Source organism: Uranotaenia lowii, chromosome 3 (assembly GCF_029784155.1).
Source record: "Uranotaenia lowii strain MFRU-FL chromosome 3, ASM2978415v1, whole genome shotgun sequence".
In the NCBI taxonomy this organism is placed as follows: Eukaryota; Metazoa; Arthropoda; class Insecta; order Diptera; family Culicidae; genus Uranotaenia; species Uranotaenia lowii.
This window is the reverse complement of record NC_073693.1, coordinates 47,873,841-47,901,030: the sequence shown is the minus strand read 5'-3', so window position 1 is coordinate 47,901,030 and position 27,190 is coordinate 47,873,841. Positions and strand designations below refer to the sequence as shown.

The window sequence follows — 27,190 nt, the reverse complement described above, 5'->3', positions numbered from 1 at the left end:
TTTAAATAGGTCCATGATTTTAAAATCCTGTAAAATCTGTAAATATTCCTAGAGTTCTGTGCTCTGTGACACAGATTCTGTGACGAAAATTGGCTCAAAATTCTGTGCAATTCTATATTTTTCTGTGATTTCCGCAACCTTGCTCGCACGCAGTAGAGGGTTAAGATCTTCATGTTAAAATTTTCAATTTCAATTTTTCCCGGGATCCCGAAATTCCCGGGAAAAGAATCGTTAGATTTCCCGATTCCCGGGAACGCTAAAATGGCCGGGAAATGGACACTCCAGTTCTGATATAACGAAAACTAAAAGGTGATGTTGTTTCTAAAAACCGTTCGATTTTGACACATGTGCCAAAATCGGATGTTGCCAAAATCGAATGTTGCCAAAAATGAACGGGGTCTGTACACAAAAATGTTGTACCCGAAATCTAAATCTGTTATTAAAGCTATTTTAAGAACAACCATTATTTAAAAAAAAATTATTTATCAGCTTCAAAAACTTCAACAAAATTTGAGCGACTTCATACGCCTGAATATGCAAGATACTGCTAGAGTAAAAAAAAACCTAATTAAATAATTGTTGTTCCAAAACGAAATTTTTTGAGCAAGTTTTATAAAAATAATTATGAAAGGTTTTTTGGAAGCCTAATAAACGGTTCAAAATCTATCTATGAGTTTTAAATGAAAAATTTGCTTGGATTTCGCCAGGTTTAAAATAAAAAAAAAATGACCGGTTTGTCCGGCCCGGATACGTGCTGAAAACTCTGGCAACCTTATTTTAGAAGCTTAACTTATCTGGAATCTTATATTTTTTCTCATGTCCCTGAATTTTGATAAACAATTTTTTGGCAACCCTGCAGCCATGTATTGCCTAAAGATTGTGCAAGTTTCTTGTCGTTTCCCTTAAAGTTGTGCGAGGAGAGATAAATCACACTGTAGACAATAGTGAGATTGTCAACACATAAGAGTGAGCGAGAACATTCACATCCACTGAAAAAAAGAATTCTCTTCTCGGGAAAAATATATTGTGTTGAGGAAAAATCTGAGATCTAAATCCTCGTCCACACTCAGTAACTTGAAGTACGATTTCGGTTGCTGAGACTTGTTATTTATGTTTACATTTTGACCTAGCCGAAGAGATGCATGCCTCAAGTCTCCCGATAAGTATGGGAGACGTTCAGAAACCAAAATGTATAGATAAACAAGTCTTACCAACCAAAATCGCAGTTCAAGTTGTCGAGTGTGGAAAAGGCTTAACAAACATTTCTTGTACGTTTACGTACTGATTTTAAAAAAAGGTCATAAAAAATGTTCTGAATTGTCCTGATTTTCAACAAATCATCTCAATCATTATCGAGTTTGTAGATAAATGATGAAATCATCGATCAAATCTGTAATAAAAAAGTTAAACCCCATCATAATTCTTTTCTTTTTTATAAAACCACCTGGCATCTATGGCTACGTTTGGCAGTTGTTTTTACAAGCAAAAAAAATCCAAAAGAGCAGTAGTGATGGTTGTCACCAGTAATGATGTAATAAAAGAGTCCCGTTTTTTTTATTATTATTCTTTGGAACAAATTCTGTGTTAAAAATATACAGATTTTTAGTATTTGATTCAAATTATTTCTGATTTTATCATTTGAATTAAAAAAGACAATAAAAAACCTTTTTAAACAGGAAAAAGAAACTTAATCGATTGAACATTTTAATACGAAGAATCGGAATTCAAATTAATGAGAAGGTGGTCAATAATGTTAAAAAAATATCACAGTTAAAAGTAGTTTTCGAATTTGAAAACACTTCTAAGGTTATTGATAAATTTTTCATTAAAAAAAAATGTTATGTGAAATTTTGAGAGCACAGAAATTTTATCAACAATCAAACAAAATTTAAAAAAAAACAGTTATTTAAAAGTATTTTTTGGCGCAGATTTTTGACTTTTTTTTTGCAATGGAGAGTCAAAAATTGTGGCAACGAATGTGACAGCGAGAAAGAAATTTTTGTTATTGGGCTAGGGCCTGCTAAAAAGAATGATAACTTATCGGAGTGAAATTAGAGTGAAGGCTATTGCTTTCTATGTTTAGAACATGAGAAGTATTTTTCACGTTGTGTAGTGCGAATCAAAACAATTTTTGCTCCTTTACACTAAAGTGTATAACTGAAACACTAGAGCGCTCTAGAAAATTTCGTTTTTAATAAATTGCTTGTGTTAATTTACATAAGTTGCAAACAAAACCAACCATTAAAATTGAGTAAAAACATTGTTTATTATGTAAACCATAAAATAATGGTGAATCAGGACTGTTTTTGGACCATTTTCGTTATATTTCTGTCAAATGGCTTACAGTTTTCTATTGATGGTGTATTTAGTGAACTTCAAATAAACTAAATCTAAGAATAAGAGACTTGTACTATCAATTTTTAAACCATTCTTTTGGTTAAAACCCCGAGTGGGTCAATTTGGGACAGTAGATTATTAATTGAGAAACTCGTAAATGTAACCCTAACTTAAAAGTAAATTCTGTGGTCCTGAAAGCAAAAATATTTTTTTGTTGATTGTTAGCTTCTGCAGTTTAATCTATCTTGGTTTATTTCGTCCCGATTCCTTTTTATATCCCTATCCACTAGAGACGGTTGAATTGCAACGTTTTTCGAATTTGGAAACGAACAAATGAACGAAAAAGCCATGGATTTGTTCGAGCCCAACGAGCTGCATGAATGGAAATGCCTGGAAATTTAATTCAAAATGGTGTCTGTACAATTAACTGTAAGCTGTTATTTTGTTCTATATTAAAATGTAAAGGAAAAAAGGTAATTGAATCTGATTTTAGTTAAATTTTTTCAAAACTGTCTAATGATTAAATATTTCTGGTAACCCTAATTTTTTTTCTTGCAATAAATAGAGAATTTAATTTTAAACATTAAATCAACGCATTTCAAGACTCTGAAGTCGATCATTTTCTCGTTGAAACAATATTTCTGAAAATTGGAGCAGTGTTGCTAGACTCTTATAAAGAATCTATCTAACCTTATCGAAGACATCACTGCTGATGCTTAGCGAGCTATTGCATAACTACTTTTCATGCATTTTTTTGGTTAAAAGACATCGCTTTCGAGAAGTGATGTCAACTGAATTGATTGTTTTCGAATGAGCTTAAAATTTCCTTTAATAAATTTTTAAATTGACACAAAACCATTAGTAGGCTAGGTTCGACAGAAGAAACAAAAGTTATATTGATTTTTCAGAACATAATATTAAATTTTCTCATACAAACCTTAAATTTAAAATTTAACCGTTACTTAAAAAATTCTGTGACATGGATGAATTTTGAACCAAAATGAAGGCTCCAGTGTTTGAAAAATTTGAAAATGACCCGAAATCGACACAGTCTATTAGCTTCCCAAGCAATCAAAAGTCACATATTTACTTGAATGAAGGCATTGAAAGTTACATATTGGCTGACAAAGAGAATCAACTGCCCAATTCCATTTAGTGAACTTTATGTACTCATTAATGAATTTTAAAGTTGCAAAAGTGATTAATATGTACGTTGTATGTGACTTGTTTTGCCTAATTCCCATTAGTGAACTATATGTGCTCAATAACGAACTTGAAAGCTGCAAAAGTGATCTATACGTACGTTATACGGGACTTAAGTTACATAAAGGGCACAAAAGTGCTCAAACGGTATTTGATAAGTCACAAAAACTGCATTGATGTGCTTTCAAAATCAAATCACCTCTTCGAGTTTTAGTTTCAGATAGAACAACATCTAGAAAAGAGAAGAGAAGAGAAATTTTTTTGCTCATTTTGCGATTTTTTGTAAGCTGAATTAAGAGGCCGCTGGAAGCTGAATAGAAGGTCATAAAACTTGTTTTGGAACTGAAAGTATCAATAAGAACTTAAATTTTGAGCTGCACTTCAACGTACTTCATATCAATGATGGGGCTGAGTAAGCGTTTTTGTACCTGTTTTATGAGACTTTTGGTTGCTTGGGTTATTAACCGCAAATTGTGCAATGTCCTTAATTCGCTTTATAAGCAGGTTTAATGTTTTCAGATCAATCAGGATTTTTGCAACACGTTTTGATGAACGTTAAATTTACAACAGTTTACAATTCCATTCCAGTGAATATCTTTGAATTCAAGTGTGCTTTCATTCAAAGCGATCAACTGCGCATGTTTGTAGCACACGATTTTTCCTACACTTTCCTACCATTATTGAGGAAAACAACTGTTGAGCTCCCCTACTGTTTACAACGAAAATTACGCTACAGTTTCGTGTTTTTCACGCATCTTTCTGACACCCAGCGTTGCCAACGTTTGAACGAAAAAATTGACACCGTGCTAGTCGTGATGTTGTTTTCGTGAAATCTGTCACATTTTGGTTTGCGGTTTGTTTTGGTGCTTCTGCGAAAAAATCAGTGAAATTGGCAGCCAAAAACTTCACAAAATATGCCTTCCAATCGGGTCCATCGGGTGTTTCTGTACAGTTTCGCAATTTGCCTGTTTGGAACTTTTGTTACGATTGCGGCCAAAATTTTCCCAATTGCGAACCTACCTACCAGTAAGTGTTTCTGTGTTTTGCCGAAATTCTCGTTGAGTGTAAATCAATGAATGTTTTTCTTCCATTTACAGGCACCAATGTCATCATACTTGGCACTTGTTTAGCTAATCTAATTTCCGTGGGAGCACTGATAGTTGGAATTATTACGGTAAGCCAACATGTTCCTCAAATCTAATAGTGCAGTGTCTAACCGAATTATTTCCGGTTCCTTTGCAGAAACGACCCTCCCTAGTAAAGGCTGTTAAAATATTCAGCTGGGTACAGCTGGGTGCTATTTTCGTGCTAATCTGCCTGGCCGTGATTCTTCTCTACGTGGTGCGGGTGGATGTCGAACATTATGACGAAAAAGTGGTGAAGAAGAAGGAGCTGTGATGAATTCCAACGTCGACAAATGACAACTAGTGGTCTGTTCTAAATACTTGCAATTGGTGATGTTGCGCGCATCTGAAAGTCCCAGCAGCAAAGTTATTTTTTATGTTGAGCCCACTTCTTCGATTTATTTTTCAATAATCTAAGATAGTGAATAGTCGTTTCTGAATGACAACTGACTGAATGTAAATGTGAAGATATCTAGAAACCAATGAAAATAAACTAATATTAGAAATCAATGAACTTTGTGTAGATGATATTTTTTCTGTCTATCATAACATTGTTCTGCCAATTTCACTTCCAATGACGAGTCTTAACTGGAGTGCGAATAGCATCAGGTAGCTTTATATGAATAGTTGTTTATAGTTTCGTTGGAAAAATAATTATGGAATGTACGAGTGCTCGATCCAGAAGAGACGCGAAGTTTCCTCAAATATCTATACGTGACCAATCCAAAGCTGAATCAATGGAGATCATTTAAAATCCAAGCAAAGTATTTATGAGATCTTCGGCTCAAGAAAATACAAAAAAAAATTAATCTCTATTGTTATACTTTGAAACTTTACACGTTTCACAACTCAGTCTCCCTTCTCACGGGTCACTTCTCTCTTTCACTTGTCAGGTGTTGCGGATCAACTTTCGTTTTTCGCTTGCCACGAATATACTGGTTTCGAAATTTTAAGTAATAACAATACCAAAAATGCACAACAAATAAGCAAATTGATTTCTAAAAACATTTGCCTTTTTAAGAATTTTAAAGGACTATCATTCTCGGATTATTTTTAAAGTAAAAACGCCGTAGTAAAAAACAGTCGATTAAAATTAAAAAATTCGAGTTTGAAAGCCGGTAAAATCCTCTAAAAAATCAACCTAAACAGTCGCTTTATAGTGAAAGCACGAAGCATATACTAATTTAATTTGCTTCAATGCCAATTAAAACTAAGCTTTACAGCTGCTACTACAAATCATTTTTCAAATTTTGAAAAAAATATTTGAAAAAAATTTAATCGATTCAAAAAAGATGATTTAAAATTATTAAAACAGTGAAATATTTTTATTTATTTTTTTTTTGATTGAAATGAATAAACCCATTGGGCTTAAAATCCCGGGAAAAATTTTTTTTGAGCTAGTTTTTTAGTTTAAAATTTTAACCTCTGTATATTTTGGCATTGTCTTCGAAAAACTTGCAACCTAGGACAAAATGAAGAAATCATGTTGTTCACAAATAACACACGACTTATTACAGGACACGACACTTAACGTTTTTACTAACGGAAAAAGGAATTAAATTTACCTTTTTTGTCGACCGGTTTCGGGCTCGATGTTGCCCATCTACAGGACGATGTCCGACTGACTAGATGAAGGAAAAACACTAATACATGTTCATACTATCCAATAGTATTCGTCGAAGGGTGGTCGGGTTGTTGAAAACTTGGTTTGAGCAGGTTGAAAAGCGGTGATATGATTGGAGCGTCATCCTCGTTCATAAGTGGCCTTTCCGATGTAGTGATATACATGGATTCCCATGCGTTTAAATGTGACGCTTTGCGTACACATTTTTTGAACTTAACCTTTCCCCAATCTATGTGATGATTAAGTTCTGACGCGTGGGCTGCTACACTTGATTCGTTGCTCCTGCTGTTATCTACTGCGTTTTTGTGCTCTTTGATTCTGGTTCTGAATTTCCGTCTGGTTTGCCCAATATAGACGGCCGGGCAGTTTTGACATGGAATCTCATAAATTCCAGATCTCTCTTCCGGTGGCACTTTGTCTTTTAGAGCAACCAGTCGATCTTTCAAAGTGTTTGAACTTTTGTAAGCCACTTTCAGACCATGTTTAGAGAGAATCTTACAGATACTATTTGTCAATGGTGGGTGGTACGGCAGGCTGACTCTTTGGGATTCATCTCTTTCTGGTTTGAATGTGGTTGCGTTGCTACGGAGCTTTTTTCTTTCGTGTTTTCGGAGGATTTTGCTGACGAATTCTTGATCGTATCCGTTTAATTCACCAGCCTGCAAGATTTTTTGCTTTTCTAGTTCGAATTCATGGCTCTCCATCGGTATGTTGTACAGACGGTGGGCCATCGAATGAAAGGCAGCTTGCTTTTGCGCTCCAAAATGGTTTGAATCAACCGTAATATAGCGATCTGTTGACGTGGGTTTACGATAAATTCCGAATTTCACCGTGTTATCTTCTTTTCTAGAAATTAACAGGTCGAGGAATGGAAGTTTCCCATCAACTTCTTTTTCGACGGTAAATTTAATCGAACTATGCTGGTTGTTCAAAACCTCAAGCGTTTGCGGGAGATACCGTTCCTTTACGGTGGCGAAGATATCATCAACATAACGCCACCAAACACGAGGGAAAAGTTTCTCCCGTTTTTCGAGATCTGTTTCGAAGTCACTCATGAAGAGTTCAGCCAGTAGGGGGGATAATTTACTTCCCATGCTGAGGCCGAAGGTTTGCTTGTAGAATTTACCCCGAAACAAGAAGTAATTTTGATTCATACAAACCTCGGCTATGGTGACGTACACTGCTATTTGGTTTGGGGGTGCGCGGCGTCGCTCCAGGTGTCTGCGAAGGCTGCGTAAGGCGTCAGAAATAGGGACGCTGGGAAAAAGTGCGGAGACATCAAACGAGACTAAGATCTCTCCTCGACGCACTTTGAAATCCTTCAAATTTTCCACTAGGTCAACCGAGTTGAGGACACTTTTGCCGTGCTTAACTGGATATTTCCGCATTTCTTCTACCAACCACGCTGCCATTTTTTCGGTTGGTGTGCAGATGTTTGAAGAAATGGGCCTCATTGCGATTGGGTTCTTATGAATTTTTGGGAGGCAATACAATGAGGCTACTTTTGGGTTCGGGACGAGGAATTTTCTTTCGAGTTTTATTTCACCCATTAAGTCAGCCACTTTTTGCCTTGTGCTGTTTGCTTCCTCGATCATATTATTGAGAGGGTCTTTTGGCTTACCGTTTTTGTAACTGCATTCCTCATACGGGCCCGTCGAAATCATGTCCTGAACCTTGTTGTCGTAGTCTTGCCTGTCCAAAATCACTACAGCATTACCCTTATCCGCTCGCGTGAAAATCACTTCGTGTTTTTTCAACTTGGCTATAACTTTTTCAGGGCCCGCTATTTCAGATTTCGAACGGGGCTTTGTCCGGGCGGTTTTCAAAATAACATTTCCAATATCGTGGCGCAAAGCAGATTTGGAAGGAAAATTCCGAAACTGTATAATGCTTTCGATGTTGTTGACTATATCAGCAACCGGAGGGGTCTCGGGAGCCACGGCGAAATTCAAACCTTTATTTAACAAGGCGTTTTCATTTGCAGTCAAAGCAACCGAAGACAAATTGACTACAAAATTTTCAATGGGCTGAGGTGCCCTTTGATTTTTCTTTACCGGCTGAGCTTGTGCGAGCGACGCTAATTTTTTGCGATGCTTTTGTTTTGTGCTGATCACTCGCTTGCACAGATTGCCGTTTATTGCACTAAGCACTGTCTGCCAACACAACTTTTTCTTTGCCGCGCATTTCAGGACAATACACTCGGAAGCTGTGTGGTAATCTTCTTGTTTCAACAGCTTCAAATGAAGCGCGTACAACTGCTCTTCTATCATAGCTAATGCTTGGTGTTTGGACTTAATTTCTTCCGCCAACCAAATTTTTTGAGCACTTTTGGTGGCTTTATTACTGGCACGGTTATGTGTCGATGTTTTAACATTAATGAATTTTGGGACCAATCCCCTTCTTCTACACTTCGTTAAAAATTGGATATCTAATAGCAATTTTTTCTTCTTCATAATCAATCGGCCATAAAGGCGAAAGCACTGGGAGGTTGTAGCCTCTATTTCACTCATTTTAATGGTTGTGCTAAACGTAAAAACTTATGCTACACAAATAACACACGACGTATTACAGGACACGACACTTAACGTTTTTACTAACGGAAAAAGGAATTAAATTTACCTTTTTTGTCGACCGGTTTCGGGCTCGATGTTGCCCATCTACAGGACGATGTCCGACTGACTAGATGAAGGAAAAACACTAATACATGTTCATACTATCCAATAGTATTCGTCGAAGGGTGGTCGGGTTGTTGAAAACTTGGTTTGAGCAGGTTGAAAAGCGGTGATATGATTGGAGCGTCATCCTCGTTCATAAGTGGCCTTTCCGATGTAGTGATATACATGGATTCCCATGCGTTTAAATGTGACGCTTTGCGTACACATTTTTTGAACTTAACCTTTCCCCAATCTATGTGATGATTAAGTTCTGACGCGTGGGCTGCTACACTTGATTCGTTGCTCCTGCTGTTATCTACTGCGTTTTTGTGCTCTTTGATTCTGGTTCTGAATTTCCGTCTGGTTTGCCCAGGCTTCCAAGAAGATTATTTTTTCAAAACACAAAAATTCAGGATTTAAATACAAAGGCAAACTTACCAAAAATATTACAAAAAAATTCAACAATCTCACTTGAAGAATATCGGGAAAACTAAAAAACCGTTCTATAAAATTCAGTAAATCTATTTGGAAACTACAAACAACATATGTAAATTGAAAAGATAAGTTTATTAATAATTCAGAGATAATTTTTCAATTAACCATCATGGCATATTAAAAACATATTTAAAGAATTTTATTGATTACTCAAGGAACGGCATTATGGAGCTTTGATTTAGTTTTATTTTAAGATTTTAATGTTCTGAAATCTTATCTATTGTCCGATTTGTCTGTCACCTCTAGTTTTGGTGATATGATGATTATGATTTTTTTAAATGAAGTTGAATTTTGACTGAGAACAATCATTGATAACTGATGAACTAACAAATCTACATGGAATTAAAAAAAAACTGATCCCGCATTATACTTATTTGATGAATATAACGAAAAATGATCTCAAAAAATCAAATTCTACACATTTGAAAAAAATTAAAACTATCATAACTAGTATAACTGACATAACAGAAGAGAGTTTGAAAAAAAAAATATTTCATTCAACAAATTTGTTTAATCCTGCAAAACGATTTGATGTTTGCTTTAAAAGATATCTTAAATTCCCTTTTTTCAATGTCGTTGAAACCCGTATATTTCAAAATGGGCTAAAGAAAACAATTGAATTGTTCTATTCCTTTTTTCGCATAAAAAAAATACTTGCCATCTTGAGAAAAGTTGATTAAAAGTTTAAATGCTTTATTTTGAATTTTCAAGATTTTGCCAAAAAATTATCTCTTTTAATGTTTTTTTTTTTCAGAAATACAGTAGTTCTTCGATTTTATCACGGTCGAAAAAAATTTTACCGAGAATATGGCGAAACCGTGAATTTGGCGAAACTAAAAATTAAAGTGGAGAATAGTATTTTTATTGACTTTAATCAATAATTTATAATATTTTCAGTGGTGGAAACGCTTTGTATCAGTAAATTTTGATCATAAGATGTATTTATCAAAGATTTCTAAACACAAAGGATCGATTTCAGTACAAATTATTCATCTCTTTGACAATTTTAAGATTTTTTTTTAAATAAAAACCTGTAAATATCAATTTGATAGTCTACATCTGAAAAAAGCGAATTATTAAGTTTTTATAGAAATTTAACAGTCGTTATCTCTTATGTCAATTTTGAAAAAGATTTCATAGAAAAATTCCTTCTGCAAATTTCAAATTTCAATATTTTAATCTTCACAACTTTGATTAACTGTAAAGTTAACTTTTTTGAAAAATATTTAGAAATTTGTTAAACTTGGACTTTTAAAGTGTGTTTCTCAAAAACGTTTTATGGGCAGATAATCCTTTGTTTTTCATATGCAGACAACAGAAATCTTAGTCCTTTTTACACATTTTAAGCCAAAGCTAGAAGAATTTCATTTTGATCTATCAAAATTATCCATTCAGACAATACTAACGGCTGTCCAATCAGGATTGCGCACACCACACTTTCAAATAAACGAATTAAACACAGAAATCAGAGACTAAACGCTTTAATTCATCCACATCTGTGGATCTCATAACCAAAAAAAGTTATTTTTTAAGAGCGGCCAACCAAGCACAAATAACAACACTAGCATTAGCGTAACGTTAAAATACTTATATCGATTATTACTAGTGTTTTTAAAATCCAAATGACGATGTTTACACTATACAGCTAAAGTAAGCAGTTCAATGGCAATTTCATGTTATTGAATACCTATATACAGCATTGCCAACCTTACAGATTTCTCTGGAATCTTCAAGGTTTTTATGTGTCATCCAGAAATACAGACCTCATGTTGTCTGGTCCAGACTTTTCTAAATTATCCAGATTTGTCCAGAAATTTCTATAATCTGAACGTTTTAATAAAAAAAACTATTGAAATCTATTAGGTCATAACGGCACCACAGAATTTACTGTGAAGCCAGAATACAGAAATTATTTTGACATCTGAATGAGTCAAAGCTTTCGGTTCTTCAAGCTTTCGTTCTCACATAGACCCAGTCATTGATTATTTTCGAGTATATTGCGATCTGGCGACCAAAAAAAAAAAGGTGACGACCTATAAAGTTAGCCATCCAGACTTTTCAGACATTTTTTTCAAAATCCTCCAGACATTTCTGAAAAACAGTTGCCATCACTGCCTATATACCACAACATAAACCATAAAAAATATCACAAACAAAGACGCTTTACGCTTTTGAAAGAAAATTATGGTCCTGGAAATGATTTCTGAATGATTTAAAGAAAAGCGTGATAAAATTGAAACAATAACCGTGATAAAATCGAGCGTGAATTTAGCGAGTATTGATAAAATCAACAGTGATAAAATCGAGAACCTACTGTAGATGCTGATAGAAAACCATTTGAATGTTTAAGTTCAAGGCACCCAAATAAATAGGCTGGTAAACGGTGGATAATGTGCAACACGAGACCCCAAAGTGGTCATATCATCTTTTATTCATAACTCCTATCTCTACCTCCCCGCGGTGCCGGCTGGGGTACGAGTAACCTAAGCGGAGATCGGGTACCCAACCCCGGTGGATGCTTTGGTCGCATGCAGACTGAGAAGATGGCCACACGCGTCTGTTCCCCAGGTCAGGGGCGGCGTGCAACAACAACCGTGCGTCTGTTCTCCAGATCAGGGGCGGCTCAAACAGCGGCTGAACTTATGAAATGCGGCTCCCGCCAGCTAGGTCCAAGATGGCAGCCCCATCGCGGGATAGGGACTTTAGGCTAACAACCTACTGCTCCTGATATCTTGTATTGTTACAAAAACTGAGAGAAGAAATAACCGAGTTGGAACTTTGGCAACGACTTTTAGCATGAAAACACGGACTAGAATTGGAACTTGGAATGTTTTGACCCTTGCCCAGCCAGGAAAGCTGGCTCAACTTGCTAGAGAAGCTAGCCGCCTCAAGCTAGAGATATTGGGACTGAGCGAAGTCCGTTGGCCTAACACTGGAGAACACAAGACACAGTCCGGGCAAGTACTGCTTTACTCTGGCATACGAGGAGAACATGCTACTCGGGAACGAGGAGTTGGTTTCCTGTTAAGCCCGCAGGCCTACGCGGCACTCATTAGATGGGAACCGATAAACGAAAGAATAATCGTAGCCAGATTCAGAACACGGGTTAGAAACCTTACAATGGTCCAGTGTTATGTGCCAACTGACGTTGCCGATTTGCAGGAGAAAGAGCAGTTTTACAGTCAACTGAACAGCGTGGTAGAGAGAATTCCGAAGGGTGACATTCAAATCCATTTGGGTGACTTCAACGCAAAGATTGGCTCCGACAATCAAGACCTTGAGCACATCATGGGGCGCCATGGCCTAGGACAGATGAGCGAAAACGGAGAGCTATTTGTAGAATTTTGTGGCATCAGCAACATGGTGATCGGAGGATCGCTCTTCCCCCATCGACCAGCACATAAGGTCACTTGGGTATCCCGAGATGGCCGAACAGAAAATCAAATTGACCACATCTGCATCAGTCGAAAATGGAGAAGGAGCCTTCTTGATGTCCGCTACAAACGAAGCGCAGACATTGCATCTGACCATCACCTCGTCCTTGGCGAGATACGACTGAGAGTTGCGCGTGTCCAACGGCGCGATGAGAAAGTCGGGGTCGATACGACGTCCGCCGGTTGGAGAATCCAGAGGTGAAAAGGGCATACATTGAACAGCTAGAATCCCGAGCCTCGGAGCTGCCGACAGAAGAACAGTGGTGTGGAATCAAGAATGCCTTTATCACGACGAGCCATGGTACTCTCGGTAAAGTTTGTGGAAGAAGAAGTGAATGGATGTCGGATGAAACTTGGAGGATGGTCGATGATCGGAGAGTCGGAATTGAGCAGGCATGTACCGGGTCAGCCAAAGCAGCTGCCCGCTTACGATATGCGGAGCTGGAAAAGGCAGTTAAACGAGCTTGTAGTCGAGACAAGAGAGCCTGGACAAACTCCCTAGCCGAAGAGGGGGAAAGAGCCGCCGCCAATGGAGATATCCGATTACTTTATGACATTTCTCGCCGCCTCAGTGGTGCAAGGACTTATGCCGCTGAAAGACCGAGCAGGTCAGTTATTGACCGATCGAACAGATCAGCTTAAACGATGGTCTGAGCACTTCGAACAACTCTTCCGAGTCACGAATAGCGATGGCCAACAGAACCCGCAGCTTGAAGCGCTAACAGTAAGTCGCATAAATGGCGTCAACTCGGAAGCGCTTTCGCTGGCTGAAATAGAAGCGGCAATCAAAAACATGAAATCCAACAAAACACCTGGGATCGATTGCATCCCTGCTGAAATGCTGAAAGCCGACCCTGCCCTGTCAACACAAATGTTGCACCGTCTTTTCGCTGACATCTGGGATACTGCAACATTCCCGGCCGACTGGATGCAGGGTATCCTCGTAAAGGTCCCGAAGAAAGGAGACCTGACAGAGTGCGGTAACTGGCGAGGCATAACGTTGATCTGTACAACCCTCAAAGTACTCTGCAAAGTGATCCTGAACAGGATTCAGGAGAAAATCGACGGCAACAAGCTGGAATCCAATCCGGACGATCATGTGTGGACCACATCACAACGTTACGAATCATACTGGAACAAATCAACGAATTCCAGGACTCTCTTCTGCTGGTGTTCGTTGATTTCGAAAAAGCATTCGACCGACTTAACCATGAAAACATCTGGGTGGCTCTAAGGCGACGAGGGGTCTCAGAGAAACTAGTCCATTTCATCGAAGCACAATACGAGGCATTTTCGTGCAAGGGCTTGCACGACGGTGTCTTGTCCGAACCAATCCCAGTAACTGCTGGAGTGAGACAAGGATGTATTTTATCACCGCTACTTTTTCTAATCGTAATGGATGAGATTCTGACTGGATCGATCGACTGTGCACCGAACCGAGGATTGCCGTGGAATCCTTCAACAATGGAGCATCTGAACGACCTTGACTTGGCTAACGATATTGTTTTACTCGCCCAAACGCAACCGTATATGCAGAGCAAACTCGACGACCTCACCGAAAGCTCCAAGGCAGCAGGTCTCAAAGTCAATGTCAGAAAGACCAAGTCAATGGAGATCAACACAGGAAATCTCTCCAGTTTCATGGTAGCTGGGCAACAAGTTGAGAAAGTGGAGTGCTTCCAGTATCTTGGTAGCCAGATAACGCCTGATGGTGGTACCAGGAAAGACATCGAAACCCTGATCAGAAAGGCCCGATTTGCGTTTGCGAGTCTCCGAAACATCTGGCGGTCACGCCAGATCTCTCTACGAACAAAAATCCGAATCTTCAACTCAAACGTCAAATCCGTATTGCTGTACGGGTGCGAAACTTGGTGCACATACGCGGTGACGACACGAAAACTGCAAGTTTTTGTAGACCGCTGCCTGCGGAATATCATCCGCGCTTGGTGGCCTGGCAACTGGATCTCGAATGAGGAACTACATCGCCGGTGTCATCAAAGGCCGCTAGAAATCGAGATTCGGGAACGTAAGTGGAGTTGGATTGGGCACACGCTGCGAAAAGATGAAAACGAGATTTGCAGAGAGGCGCTAGATTGGAATCCAGAAGGTCATCGAAGAAGAGGCAGGCCCAGAAACTCGTGGCGGCGAAGCCTAGCCGCTGAAATCCGAACTGTCGACGAGAATCTTGACTGGGACCAGGTGAAGACGGTGGCTCCGGATCGTCAACAGTGGAGGTCTTTTACCACGGCCCGATGCACCGGAGGATCGGCGCGGGATCATTAAGTAAGTAAGTAAATAAATAAGTTCTAAAATCGTCGTAAAATGAAAATATTATGCCTAGAGTGATCGAGGAAAAACTTCCGCCGGAGGCTAGCCAATTTTCTGATATGTTTGCTCAAACCTTTTTTTTTGAACACCTTTTAGGATCAAAAAATTTCCGGATACTTTTCTAAAATAATTGTACGTAGCATCCAATCCGTTTTTGAAAGACACACTTTTTGGAGAAGTTGCAAAAATCCAAGGCCTATTTAGCAAATCTCTGTGCCGAAAATGCGCTGGAAAGTGTATTGCACCAAAGATGATATGATTGAAAAAGCAATACTGGCATAAAGACCCGAGCTCCCAAGCAAAATGATGCATAACCACTACATTCAACCGAAACAAGAAAAACATTCCATGGGATTTAAAATGTGCACCAATATTCGACTCCTAAAAATATCTGCCGCCATGTTTGCCGCGATATCAGTCACGAAATCAAATTTCGTTGCCTACCTGGAAGCGTTTTACCTATAAAGCTATTCAAAAGTGTATTTTGAAAAGCCAAATATTCGATAAGTTTAGCATTAGTAAATGTTTGTTTGCTCAAGTATGGTTAGTTTACAAAAAATACGTTGAACATGTAATCAAACATTTTGTGTTTCAATCATTACATTCCTTATAATCATTGTTTCATTTTTTACTACCCTTTCGGTATAGGTTCTGTCCACTGTTTTGTGAAAATTTTCAACTAGGTTTATAGATGACTAGCTGATTGTACCCGGCCTTGCTCGGGTTCACATAAAATATAAATCGAAATGAGTCGTTTGTCTTTTTGAAAGCTTTTTGTTCATCATCATAACAAATTGGACCATGTTTTGCCATGTGAGCTTTGTAAGTTTTGTAAGTCTTCTTAAAGTTTTAATTGGGATTATTAGCAATGTTTATCGTTTTCATATTATTAAATAACTAATAGTTTTAAGCTTTTCTAATAGAAATTTGAAAAAAAAATCCCTTGAATGCTTACTTATTCTATCACGAAAAACATTTCAATCTAAGGTTTCCAGGTGGCCCGGAATTGTCCGGATTTGTTAGAACATTTGAATCAAAATTTGAGGTAAGTCCGGTCTGGCCCGGTTTCCCGGATTTTGTTGCAAAAAGCCAGGATTTTCCCGGATTTATTCACATAATTTTCAAAACGTAACATAAACTTGAGATGTTTTCATTTTTACGCTCAAAAAGAAGTTTTAAATGGCAAGTTTTTGAAATAATTATGACTCGTGTTTGGATGCTTGATATACAATTTTATATCTGCTGATGTGGTTTGTTGAAAAAAAATATTTGCAAGTATATTTTTCGTTATTTTTACTAAATAATTCCGCAGTTTTGATCAAGTTTGCCCGGATATTGCCAGGATATCGATTTGAACATTTTTAAATCAAATGCTGGATCTGGCCAGGTTTTTCGATAAATGTTTTTCATCAAATGATAACATTTTTTTATCTTTTCTATGGGATATCTAGTGAAAATCCAATGTATTAAGCTTGTGAACAAATGTTAACGACATCTTTTCAAGATCTACCCGTAGAATGGAATACCTATTTAAGTTTCATTTTGTACTAAGAAATTTCAAAATAGATTTCCGCTGAAACCTTAAAAAAGACTTCCTCTGTATGTTTTCAATGTGCTTTTTAAGTTTTCTTATAATTGGATGGTAGAATTAAACACATCGATGACCAATAATTACTTAAAATTTTAAAAATTACAAATGAAATTGAATTGTACAAAACTAAAAACTTCAGATAAAATTACTAAAAGTCTCGTGCGTTGGATTTGGTTGCATAAAATGAACGTTTAATTAAACGTCTAATTCCTATTGTAAACTAAATTCCTACACGACAATCAAAGTTCTGAGATTGCAGCCTTGAACTTACAACACAACCTTCAGTTTTATTAATTGTTTCCCTATGAGAAAGTCCGAAAATATGAAAATGGTTGGTTCCTAGAAGCTGGAACATTAGTTTTCTGTTCAAATAGTTATTCAACTGAAGAAGTCAATTCATAATGAACATGAATTAATGTATCCATACTTTATACACTGCATATTCTAGTAGATCCTCAACCACTGCTCTTCTCAATATATTTCTAACAGGCGAGTAGTTTTTTTTTAATCCTAAATGAAGGTTTTTTATTGCAATCAAATCCCTCGCACCGGTACCACGTGCTTTGAAAAGTGGAAGGGAAAAACACCCGCCAAAATTTCTCCTTTAAAATTTTTTATGCTCAGCAAGCTTTGATTTGCTCTCCAGTACACGTGAACTTTGCATGGTCGTTTCTAATGCCTGGCCCATGGTGATGGTGAAAACAATCCCGCCAAAGGAAACGAAAATCGGTTGACAAATGGGTGCCATGACTTTCGTTTCGTGGGAATAAAAACGTAAGTTGTATGGGAGGGTCCCTTTTCTTAGGTGGGAGGGGCTCAAAACTATTATTAAAACCTTACCATGGTCCAAACACATAACTGTACCGAATTTCAGGCTGATTGGTTAAGCGGTGGGGATTTGTATAAGGTGCATACAAACATATATAGTCCAACTCATCTTTATATACTAGATTGGTATCGCTGTAAATAGCGATTATCCTTAACTGGTGCGTCTTGTACAGTTTTCCCATACTGAGCCTGTCTGCCGTTTGGCCGGTGTTTTTTTTCCTTCTATGTTTTTGATGGGAAAGGGATGAGAATGGGAAACTAGCAACTGTTTTTTATTGTCGGCCGGTTTAAATACACACGCACAGCTCATTTTGCATGGTGGTTATGGTTAGTTATTGAATTTAAAAACAGTTTGAAATCTTCCATCGCCCATTTTTCCATAAGACAGGATAAATGCTAAATATTAAGTAAAAACACAATTTGAACGAAAATGCACAGCCTATTTCGTTGTAAAAAATAATTTCTGAAATCGTATTATCTCCGGTTATACCGGTTGAGTAAACCAACTGATAGGCGTGTGTTTCACTTCCTCCCGGTAGGAAAAGCACCTTGTGTTACTAAATACAGAACGTGCTCCCGAGACTCACCACCATAATGTTCCGGCACCATACTTCGCAGTACGGTTCCTGCTCGAAGGATACCCACAGGACGCTGTGCATCATTTCCGCGATCCTTAACATCTTTGTGGCGCAGGCTCTGTTCAGTTCCTGCACCGATCAGCTGATCAAATTCCTCGCCCCCTCGCGCTTTAACTTTGATGCGCTGGAACATGGCGAGTTCGATGCCGATAAATTCATTAACCGAATGCACAGTGAGTCGATTTTTTAAATTAATTTTTAGGATAACGGTGACTAATTGACACAACTTTCATCTCTAGTGAATTTTTATGCTATGCTGATAATGACTGGGCCAACGTTTGCAAATATAATTCTGGCAGGAATTATGCTGGTTGGAATCTACAGAAAGCGACCGGGATTAGTTTACGTGTTCCGAATGTTTTGCTTCGGACAAATAGCGCTGTTTTGCCTAGTGGTGTTGGCAACTATCAGCATGGGGGATCCCTTGTTTACATTGGGATTTGTCGTTTTTATTGGTATGATACAGTTTTTTTTATTGGTTGTGGGTTGAATATTGAAGGATCTTATATCGTTTCAGCACTCCTAGCCGTAGAAGCTTGGATCACCGGAGATTACTATAAGATACTACTGCGTGAAGTACATTCCCAACCTGAATCGGCGGAGATCAACGATCAACTATAGAGCGTAGTTGAAAATCATTAAAAAAAGTTCTTAAAATTACAACTAGTCTCCAATTCTGTGAGGGAAATTCATGTTTTAAATGTCTTTAAAACTGATTTAATCAGTTTTTTAGTTGTTTTATAAGAGTAACGAAAGTGCTTAAATAAATGTCCTTATGTTTCATTAAATTCTGAACATTTTTTAACAGACTTCAATTTCATTTACTTTAATTATGTATACGATGTAACGGAGTATATCCTGTAAACTCATTAAACCTGCACCTAGAGTTATATATTTATTTATTTTCATAGTTTCCGTCTAACGACATAACAAGATGAACATAATTCCTTAAAATTCACTCGGTCCATGGCAACCGTTCTCCAATTTCTTGGACATCCCACATTCGCCAGATCGCTCCACTTGGTCTAATCACCTCGCTCGTTGCGCCCCTGCTCGTCTCGTTCCTACCGGATTCGTAGCGAACATCTGTTTTTCAGGACAGTCGTCCGGCATTCACGCAACATGTCCCGCCCAGCGTACCCGAAATCCGCACACATCACTGCGTTCCATCCATCGTTGCCTTGATCAGTCTAATCAGCTTCCCGGAAAAGCCGTTCTCGTCCATGATTTTCCATAGCTCGTTACGGTCGATCGTGTCGTATGCGGCTTTGAAGTCGATGAATAGATGGTGCGTAGGGACTTGGTGTTCACGGCATTTTTGGAGTATTTGCCGTAATGTGAATATCTGGTCCGTCGTAGACCGTCCCTCCATGAAGCCGGCCTGATGACTTCCCACGAATCTGTTTGCTTGTGGCGTTAGGCGGCGGAGTAGGATTCGGGACAACACTTTGTAGGCGGCATTGAGGACAGTGATCGCTCGGTAGTTCTCACAGTCCAATTTGTCGCCCTTCTTGTAGATGGGGCATATTACCCCCTCCTTCCACTGCTCCGGTAGCTGTTCTATGTCCCAGATCCGCACTATCAACCGGTGTAGACAATCGGCCAACTTGTCCGGGCCCATTTTGATGAGTTCAGCTGCGATGCCATCCTTCCCAGCCGACTTGTTTCTATTCAGCTGGCGAATGGCTTCCTTAACTTCGCTCATCGTTGGGAGTGGCTCCTCTTCGTCGTTGGCTACGCCGGCGATGTACCTTCCCTCACCGTCATGATCTTCTTCATGTGCGTCGTTCAGGTGTTCATCGAAGTGCTGCTTCCACCTTTTGATCACCTCACGATTGCCCGTCAGGATACCCCCGTCCTTATTCGGCACATTTCGGCTTGCGGCAGGAAGCCTTTGCGGGATGCGATGAGTTTCTGATAGAACTTTCGTGTTTCTGGAGAACGATGTAGCTGCTCTAGTTCCTCGAGATCCTCCTCCTCCAGGCGGCGCTTTTTCTCCTGGAGAATTCGGACTCACTGCTTCTTCCGCTGTCGATGATTTTTCACATTTTGACAGGTGCCTCTTTGTAATACTGCCGCCCGCGCGGCATTCTCTTCGTCCATCACCCTCCTACACTTTAGTCCTACACTCTTCGTCCTACACTCCTCGTCCTACAATGCTAGTCGTCACAAGACTGATGACATTCCCAACAGTTTTTGAGAGGGGCTTCGCCAAGCTTTCCCTCTGCCGACAGCGCTGCTTCGACCGATTGCGCGTAGTCAGCCGCGACCTCAGGTTGCTTCAGTCGCGCGATATTTAACCGAGGCAGGCGCCGGTTTCGCGTGTTGTTCACTACGGAGAGTTTTGGGCGCATCTTCACCATCACCAGATAATGGTCCGACTCGATGTTGGCGCCCCGACAGGATCTGACGTCGATGATGTCCGAGAAGTGCCGGTTGTCAATCAAAACGTGGTCGATCTGTGATTGAGTTTGGTACGGTGATCTCCAGGTGTACTTGTGTGGGAGGCGGTGCTGGAAAAAGGTACTACGTATGGCCATTCGTTTGGAGGCGGCGAAGTCGATAAGTCTGAGGCCGTTTTCGTTGGTCAGCTGGTGCGCACTGAACCTTCCAATTGTCGGTTTGAATTCCTCCTCCTGGCCGACTTGAGCATTGAAATCCCCGATGACGGTCTTGATATCATGTTTTGGGCAACGGTCGTATTCACGCTCCAGCTGCGCGTAAAATTCGTCTTTGTCGTCACCGGTACTTCCGAGGTGAAAGCTGAGCACGTTGATGATGCTGATGTTGAAGAACCGGCCCTTGATTCTCAACCGGAACATTCGTGAGTTGTTCGGCCACCACCCGATCACGCGCTTTTGCGTCTTTCCCATCACTATAAAAGCTGTTCCAAGCTCGCGTGTGTTGCCGCAGCTCTGATAGATGGCACGACCATTTGTATGGGTACGTTCGAACCGTGAAGCGCTGCCCACAAAATTAAGAGATCGGCAGCTCCATATTCCAAGTTTCCAATCGCTAGCCTCTTTTCGTCATGTGGGTCTTTGCCGATTTCCATCCTAGTCTCTTGTTCGTTGCTTGTGTTTTTTTTTGTAGTAACGGGCTCGTAAGGCCCTCAGCAATCCCCACTATCCCGCAGGAGGACCGTCTGGATGTTGCGGTTTTGGGTCCCGAACACCACCAGGACGTTGTTGCACTCCGCACGCCGCCCCTGACATGGAGAACAGACGCGTACGGAGCCCTCTCTCTCAGTCTGCAATCTGCATGCGACCAAAGCATCCACTGGGGTTGGGTGCCCGATCTTCGCTAAGGATGCTCGCACCCCAGCTAGCACAACTGCGAGGTAGAGAATCGGAGTTGTAAGACAAGAGGTAATAATTTTTTTTTTTTAGTTGGTAACCACAGATGGTAATCCCGGCTCACGGATTGTATTCCAGGGCACGGAGAGCCACCGCGTCCCCCCAGTTTGCTACTCTGGGTTCATGGGTACAATGAGAAGACTCATGATATACTCCGTGTTTACCACCTACTCCCTAAACTCCACCTGGGGCCGCAGACCTGGTTCCCACCTCGAACTGTTTGATACACTATGCTTCAATAGTGGGAGGTCTATTCGCGCTAGTGCGCTCCAAGGCAATACTCATTAACGAGACCACTTTCAGCAAAACCTCTCATCATCTCGCAATGACTCGAGATTCCCACACAAACCTCTTCTCTTCGCGACTTGAGGCCTGATCTCTCCTCTAACGACTCGAGATCCGACCCTTCCTCGCCTCGACTCGAGGTTTACCTCTTCTCTGCACGATTCAAGGCCCGATCTCTCCTCTAACGACTTGAAATCTGACCTCTCCTCGTAATGACTCGAGGTGACCACTTGTACCCCTCCTCTTGTTGTTAAGGGGCCTGATCCCTCCTCTTACGACTCGAGACCCCTTATCATAAAGACTCGGGGTTGACCACACAAACCTATCCGCCTGAAGGTTTGAGGCCTGACCCCTCCTCTAATGACTAGAGGCCCGACCTCTTATCTTCAGGGTTCGAGGTTTGCCACCTTGCCCGTCGTGTGCCTGATCGAGAGCAGCTTATCCTAGATTCGCGCCTGTCACGGCACACGCGCGGGACTTAACGCAACGACTCGGATGATTTCCGACAAAGACGTCATCCTACACTGACTCGAATGGCTCGTCCGGCGTCGAGAGCCACTATACCCGTGGGTTATTCCCGAACGTGGAATAACCCTTTCCCAACGATATCCACTGCGAAGAAGGTCAAGTCTTATCCCCGCAGCTTCTGTCGTTGAGAACCGCCCTACTCAGATACTTCACGAAGGTGGAGCATCCTACGCACGAACGCGGCGCACCTACGGCATCCGCTACGCAGAAGGTGTTGTCTTATCTCTGTAGCTTCAAACCGTGGGGTCGGATGCACTCTACTCGACAGCCCCCTGTCGATGGGGTCAGTCTACTCCGACCGTTGTCCGGTCTTCCTTATGCCCTTTGGCTGGCAACCCTAGGATTTTTGGCCCGCGGATTTTTCTGCCCGTCGTGTGCCAGATCGAGAGCAGCTTGTCATGGACTCGCGACTGTCACGGCACACGTTTGGGACTTTGAACGCTACGACAAGAGGTGATATGACCACTACCCGAAGTTTGGGTGTATGGGGTCTCGAGTTGCACATTGTCTACCATTCGCCAGCCATCTGACAGCTCGGTTCCTTAGGTATCACGATAGTATCACAGAAATTACTGGCAGTCCAGCCTGATTGCACTGCTCAACATGTGCATGGTTATTGCCGGGAGCATCTTGATGTCTGCTACCACCTGGATCTGTTCCGACTTGGCCAGAAGATTGAGTTGGACACCAAAGTGCGTTTAGCTTCTGAACAACGACCTAATGTCTAAATGTCTTCGCACTTTTATCTCTTCCGTACTACAAACTTTTTACTCACCCACTAGGGGTCATTGTTTGTCCCGATTCTAGATACACCGTGTCGGTATGATAAATGCTGGGTGAGGATGAGGGTTTTGCTTGTGCCCTAAAAAATCGACGTTATGATGATACAATTTAGCGATCACAATTAAAATTTTATTCACTCACCCTACTGTACGGTTAGTTTCTTTTGTCTTCTTTTTACTGTTATTTCATTCGAGCTCGGCACTGTCCTACGTCTGTGATTTCGCTGGGATCATCTCCAGATGCCTGAGAGTTGATACAGACACGTCTTATTGTTTCCGAATCAGCTAGGTTAATGGAATGTTCTCACCTTAGAGCCTTCAAGAAACCTCAACTCCCGCCTCCTTTGTTAACGATGGCCCTGGGACGCGAGCGAGTGGCAGGTTTCTGACCGCAAGAATTTCAGCATCAATGGAGGGTCGAACTTGACAAATTATTTCTTCTGTTGATGTTGTGTCGATTCGTTGATTGTTGTTTACGTTGATCATTGTTTATGTATTGTTGCACGTGTACGTTTGACAATTTACACTCTTAATTCTAAACAGTCAATTTTCGCTCGAATTTATACAATTACAACACGCTCGAAATTTTACAACCACAAAAAAACCTAATTATAACGCTACAGGGTATATTTAGTAACATCAACATTGAGATCCAAGGAATAAATTTGCCTCCAGGCTTGTGATATATGTAGCTAGCAAAACAGTTGCTTTCAGAGCCGATGTCCGTGAGGAGTTGTTTCTTAACAGCTTTGGAATTAAAATTTTAAATTGATGTACTGATAAATATTTAAATAATTTTTAAAGGTGTAGCAAAGCACAGCAGGTCAGCTAGTTTGTTGTAATCCAAATTTATTTTTTCCAAAATTTGTTCCCATACTCAAAAATAAGGTCATATAAGTTTAGTTTAGATACTGATTTAACAAACTTACTGATACGTGTGTGTGTGTGTTTCAATTGCTCCCGGTAGGCAAACCCCATCTTGTAACTACTGAACGTGCTCCTAAAACCGCCCCTCATCTCATCATGATCCGGTCCCAAACTTCTCGGAACGGTTCCGGCTCAATCATTGCCCTTCAGAGGCTGTGCCTTATTTTCGCGATCCTTAACATCTTTGCGGTGTGCGGTCTTCTTGATTTCTGCATTGGACAGCTGCTTGCATTCTTCGATCCCAAAAATTATCACTTCGTTGAGGAGGATGACGATCATGACACGGAGAATGACGATGATTACGAGACAGATGAAATACCTGAGTGGATTTATGATGTTTCTTACTTCCTCATAATTGGACCAACGATTGTAAACGCCGTTCTAGCCACGATTTTGATGATTGGAATCTCGAAAAAGCGACCGGGATTCCTTTACATGTTTCGAATGTTTTGCTTGGGACAAATGGGACTGTTTTGCTTTTTGGTACTGGGAACTTTCAGCATGGTAGAGGCCTCGTTGACACTTGGTTTTATTATTTTTGCTGGTATGATACAGAATTTCCGAAGGTTTTGGGTTGAATATTGAATAATCTTATATTGTTTCAGCTCTCCTGGGTGTGGAAGCTTGGATCACCGGAAATTACTATACGATATTACTTCGTGAAAGAAATTCCCAAACCGAAACCGAGGAGACCAATTTTTAGATTTCGAGCACTGTTGAAAATCATTAAAGTCATCCATTGACCCATAAGTTTAAAATCGTAGCAACATTCTTACTAGAATTTAAAAACAAATAATAAACCAAACTTCAAAACATCATCAGATAGTGTTTAAATTTGCCGTTGTGTGGATAACAAATCATTTCAGAGTTCTGCAGATTCCATCATGGCCATGATTTCCCGGTCCTTCTATAAGCTGATGTGCTACGTGGCGGCTTCTTTCAACATCATGCTGGTTCTGGAAATCATAACTGAAGTCGTTTTGCCCGCTCGCCATAGTGAAGGTAGGTTCACGTTTTGAGTTTTTTTTTTGGTTTTTTTTTTTTCGTATTGACATTGATTGAATATGCATTTTCCAGCAAATGTCCTCGCCAGCCCCTGTTTGGCCAACCTAATCCTGGCTGTGCTTCTGATTTTTGGAGTGTGGAAGGTAACAGACCATTATTTTGCTTTCCGTATCATCTCAAAACTCATTAAAAGAAAAATGTTTCCCCGCAGCGTATCCCATCGTTTATCAAAATTTTCAAGATCTTCATGTACCTGCAGATGGCCTTCCTGTTGATCATTGCCATCTACTGCTACCGATTGGTGGTTCATGGAGCAAAAGAACTGAGAACTCCAGCCCATGGAGCCGCCATGCTGATAGGTTAGCATCGAAAAAAAACTAACCACATTCATAAACTATCATGTGTTGGCTAACTGTTTGCTTTTTTTCTCGGTTTGACTCTAAATAGGTCTCTTCGGTCTGGAATCTCTGATTGCTTCCGGCGGTCTGGAAGCGATTTCCAGTGAACCTCGACCTGCCGGAGAAGGCACTGTTACTTTCCAGCAATTTGTCTGAATGTGCCATTCAACCATACAGATATGTTTGATTCTACTTTATTTATTGTAGATAACTACTTTCGATTAAATACAACATTTCGCCTCGCCTAATAATGAATGTGTTCCGGTTTTTTCTTACTGTACCTTAAGCTTATACTAACCCTTCTTTAAAATTGTGAAAATCGTCTTTAACTCTTTGACAGATGGAAGTGACCACGTGAACCCTCCTGCGCATCATGTTTTCCAATAGGAATCTGAAATTTCTCACCTATTTTTTCGGATGTGTTCACATATTCCTAGTTCTGGTTGTCCTCAGCCAAGGTGCAGTTCCTATCGTTACTGATTGTAAGTAAATCTTTCGCTAAACCTTCTCTAGGTCTTCTTTCGTTAATAATTCTCTTTTCCGGTCAAGGGCTTGCCGCCGTCATCATCGTTACACCATGTGCCTTGAATATCATACTCGCCTTGTTCTGGATGATCGGAGCTGGTTTGGTAATAAAAACTTTCACTTGAACATCCTTCTCTCAAAAATCTAATCCCCTGTTCCATCAATCAACAGAAGCGGCCCCCGATGATCGACACTTTCCGGTACTTCACCTACGGTCAAATGGCCGTTATAGCCGGACTCACGATTTGGTACTGTTTGCATTCGATTTTCCACGGGGGACACTTTCACCTGTATTTAGTGATCTTCCTCCTACTATCGCTATTTATCCTGTCGATGATGGAGGTGTTCGTGGCGATTGGAACCGTTCGAGCCGTGCAGCAGGAACTGATGGGCGCCCGAATGCGGGCCGTCGAAATGACTGAGTGGACCGAAACCTCCTGAGGTTGAGAGCGAAAAGTTATTGACAAAAAAATTTCAATCAAAACTTCTCACTGATAATGTGTCTAATTTCAAACGGTGCCTCTGGAACGCAATTTTGTGCAGCAAAACACGAGTGACCTCTTGAGTGGATAACTAAAAAAAAATATGAAAATAAGATATGTATGTATACAAATGTATGAAGTAGGTAGCCAAACATTAAAAACCTAACGCAACAAAACAAGCTTCAAGCTTAGTGCTTTACTCAGATGGCCTTTATTAGGTGTTTCATGGATATTAAAGAAAATTGTTCAAAACAATTATTGTATTTTTTTTATTTAAGATATCACACTGCTAACCCTTTCTAGAGCCTCAAAATGGGTTAGTAGTGACGAAAATAACAAAATAACAAAAATTACAAAAATTACAAAAATAACAAAAATTACAAAAATTGAAAATAACAATAATTCCAAAAATAACCAAAAATTAATAAAAATTTAAAAAATTACAAAAATTACAAAAAATAACAAAAAATCCAAAAATTAAAAAATTACAAAAATTAAAAATATTACAAAAATTACAAAAATTACAAAAATTACCAAAATTCGAAAATAACAAAAATGACAAAAATGACAAATATAACAAAAAATAACAAAAATCACAAAAATTACAAAAATTACAAAAATTACAAAAATTACAAAAATTACAAAA

The 27,190-nt window shown here is 39.8% G+C and overlaps 3 protein-coding genes across 6 annotated transcripts in view; 2 read left to right on the top strand and 1 right to left on the bottom strand.

Annotated features, from left to right (window-relative positions):
• LOC129755512 (uncharacterized) overlaps nucleotides 1–26,768 on the top strand; it is a 30,378-nt gene extending 3,610 nt beyond the window's left edge. The window contains exons 2-5 of one of the 4 annotated variants that reach the window (XM_055752045.1): nucleotides 25,001–25,136; nucleotides 25,212–25,282; nucleotides 25,351–25,498; nucleotides 25,587–25,788. In XM_055752045.1, the coding sequence (XP_055608020.1) occupies nucleotides 25,019–25,136; nucleotides 25,212–25,282; nucleotides 25,351–25,498; nucleotides 25,587–25,693 (444 nt within the window). In that variant the 5' untranslated portion in view covers nucleotides 25,001–25,018 and the 3' untranslated portion in view covers nucleotides 25,694–25,788. The other 3 variants (XM_055752044.1, XM_055752043.1, XM_055752042.1) reach the window with 3 other exon arrangements.
• On the top strand, nucleotides 4,275–5,176 carry LOC129755513 (uncharacterized). The gene is made up of 3 exons (XM_055752046.1): nucleotides 4,275–4,566; nucleotides 4,638–4,714; nucleotides 4,783–5,176. Exons 1-3 carry the CDS (start codon nucleotides 4,455–4,457, stop codon nucleotides 4,936–4,938), a joined length of 345 nt encoding a protein of 114 aa, XP_055608021.1. The 5' UTR covers nucleotides 4,275–4,454; the 3' UTR covers nucleotides 4,939–5,176.
• On the bottom strand, nucleotides 6,324–8,558 carry LOC129752151 (uncharacterized). The gene has a single exon (XM_055747943.1). The coding sequence runs from the start codon at nucleotides 8,556–8,558 to the stop codon at nucleotides 6,324–6,326; it is 2,235 nt and encodes a 744-aa protein (XP_055603918.1).
• Nucleotides 26,769–27,190: the final 422 nt, after the last annotated feature.

What these genes read in the sequence shown, in the direction of transcription:
- LOC129755513 (XM_055752046.1), top strand. Translation starts at nt 4,455, where the DNA reads ATGCCTTCCAATCGGGTCCATCGGGTGTTTCTGTACAGTTTCGCAATT. An exon ending in AATTGCGAACCTACCTACCA is followed by an intron (nt 4,567 to 4,637) that starts GTAAGTGTTTCT and finishes TTCCATTTACAG; the next exon opens with GCACCAATGTCATCATACTT. An exon ending in TGATAGTTGGAATTATTACG is followed by an intron (nt 4,715 to 4,782) that starts GTAAGCCAACAT and finishes GTTCCTTTGCAG; the next exon opens with AAACGACCCTCCCTAGTAAA.
- LOC129752151 (XM_055747943.1), bottom strand. Translation starts at nt 8,558, where the DNA reads ATGATAGAAGAGCAGTTGTACGCGCTTCATTTGAAGCTGTTGAAACAA.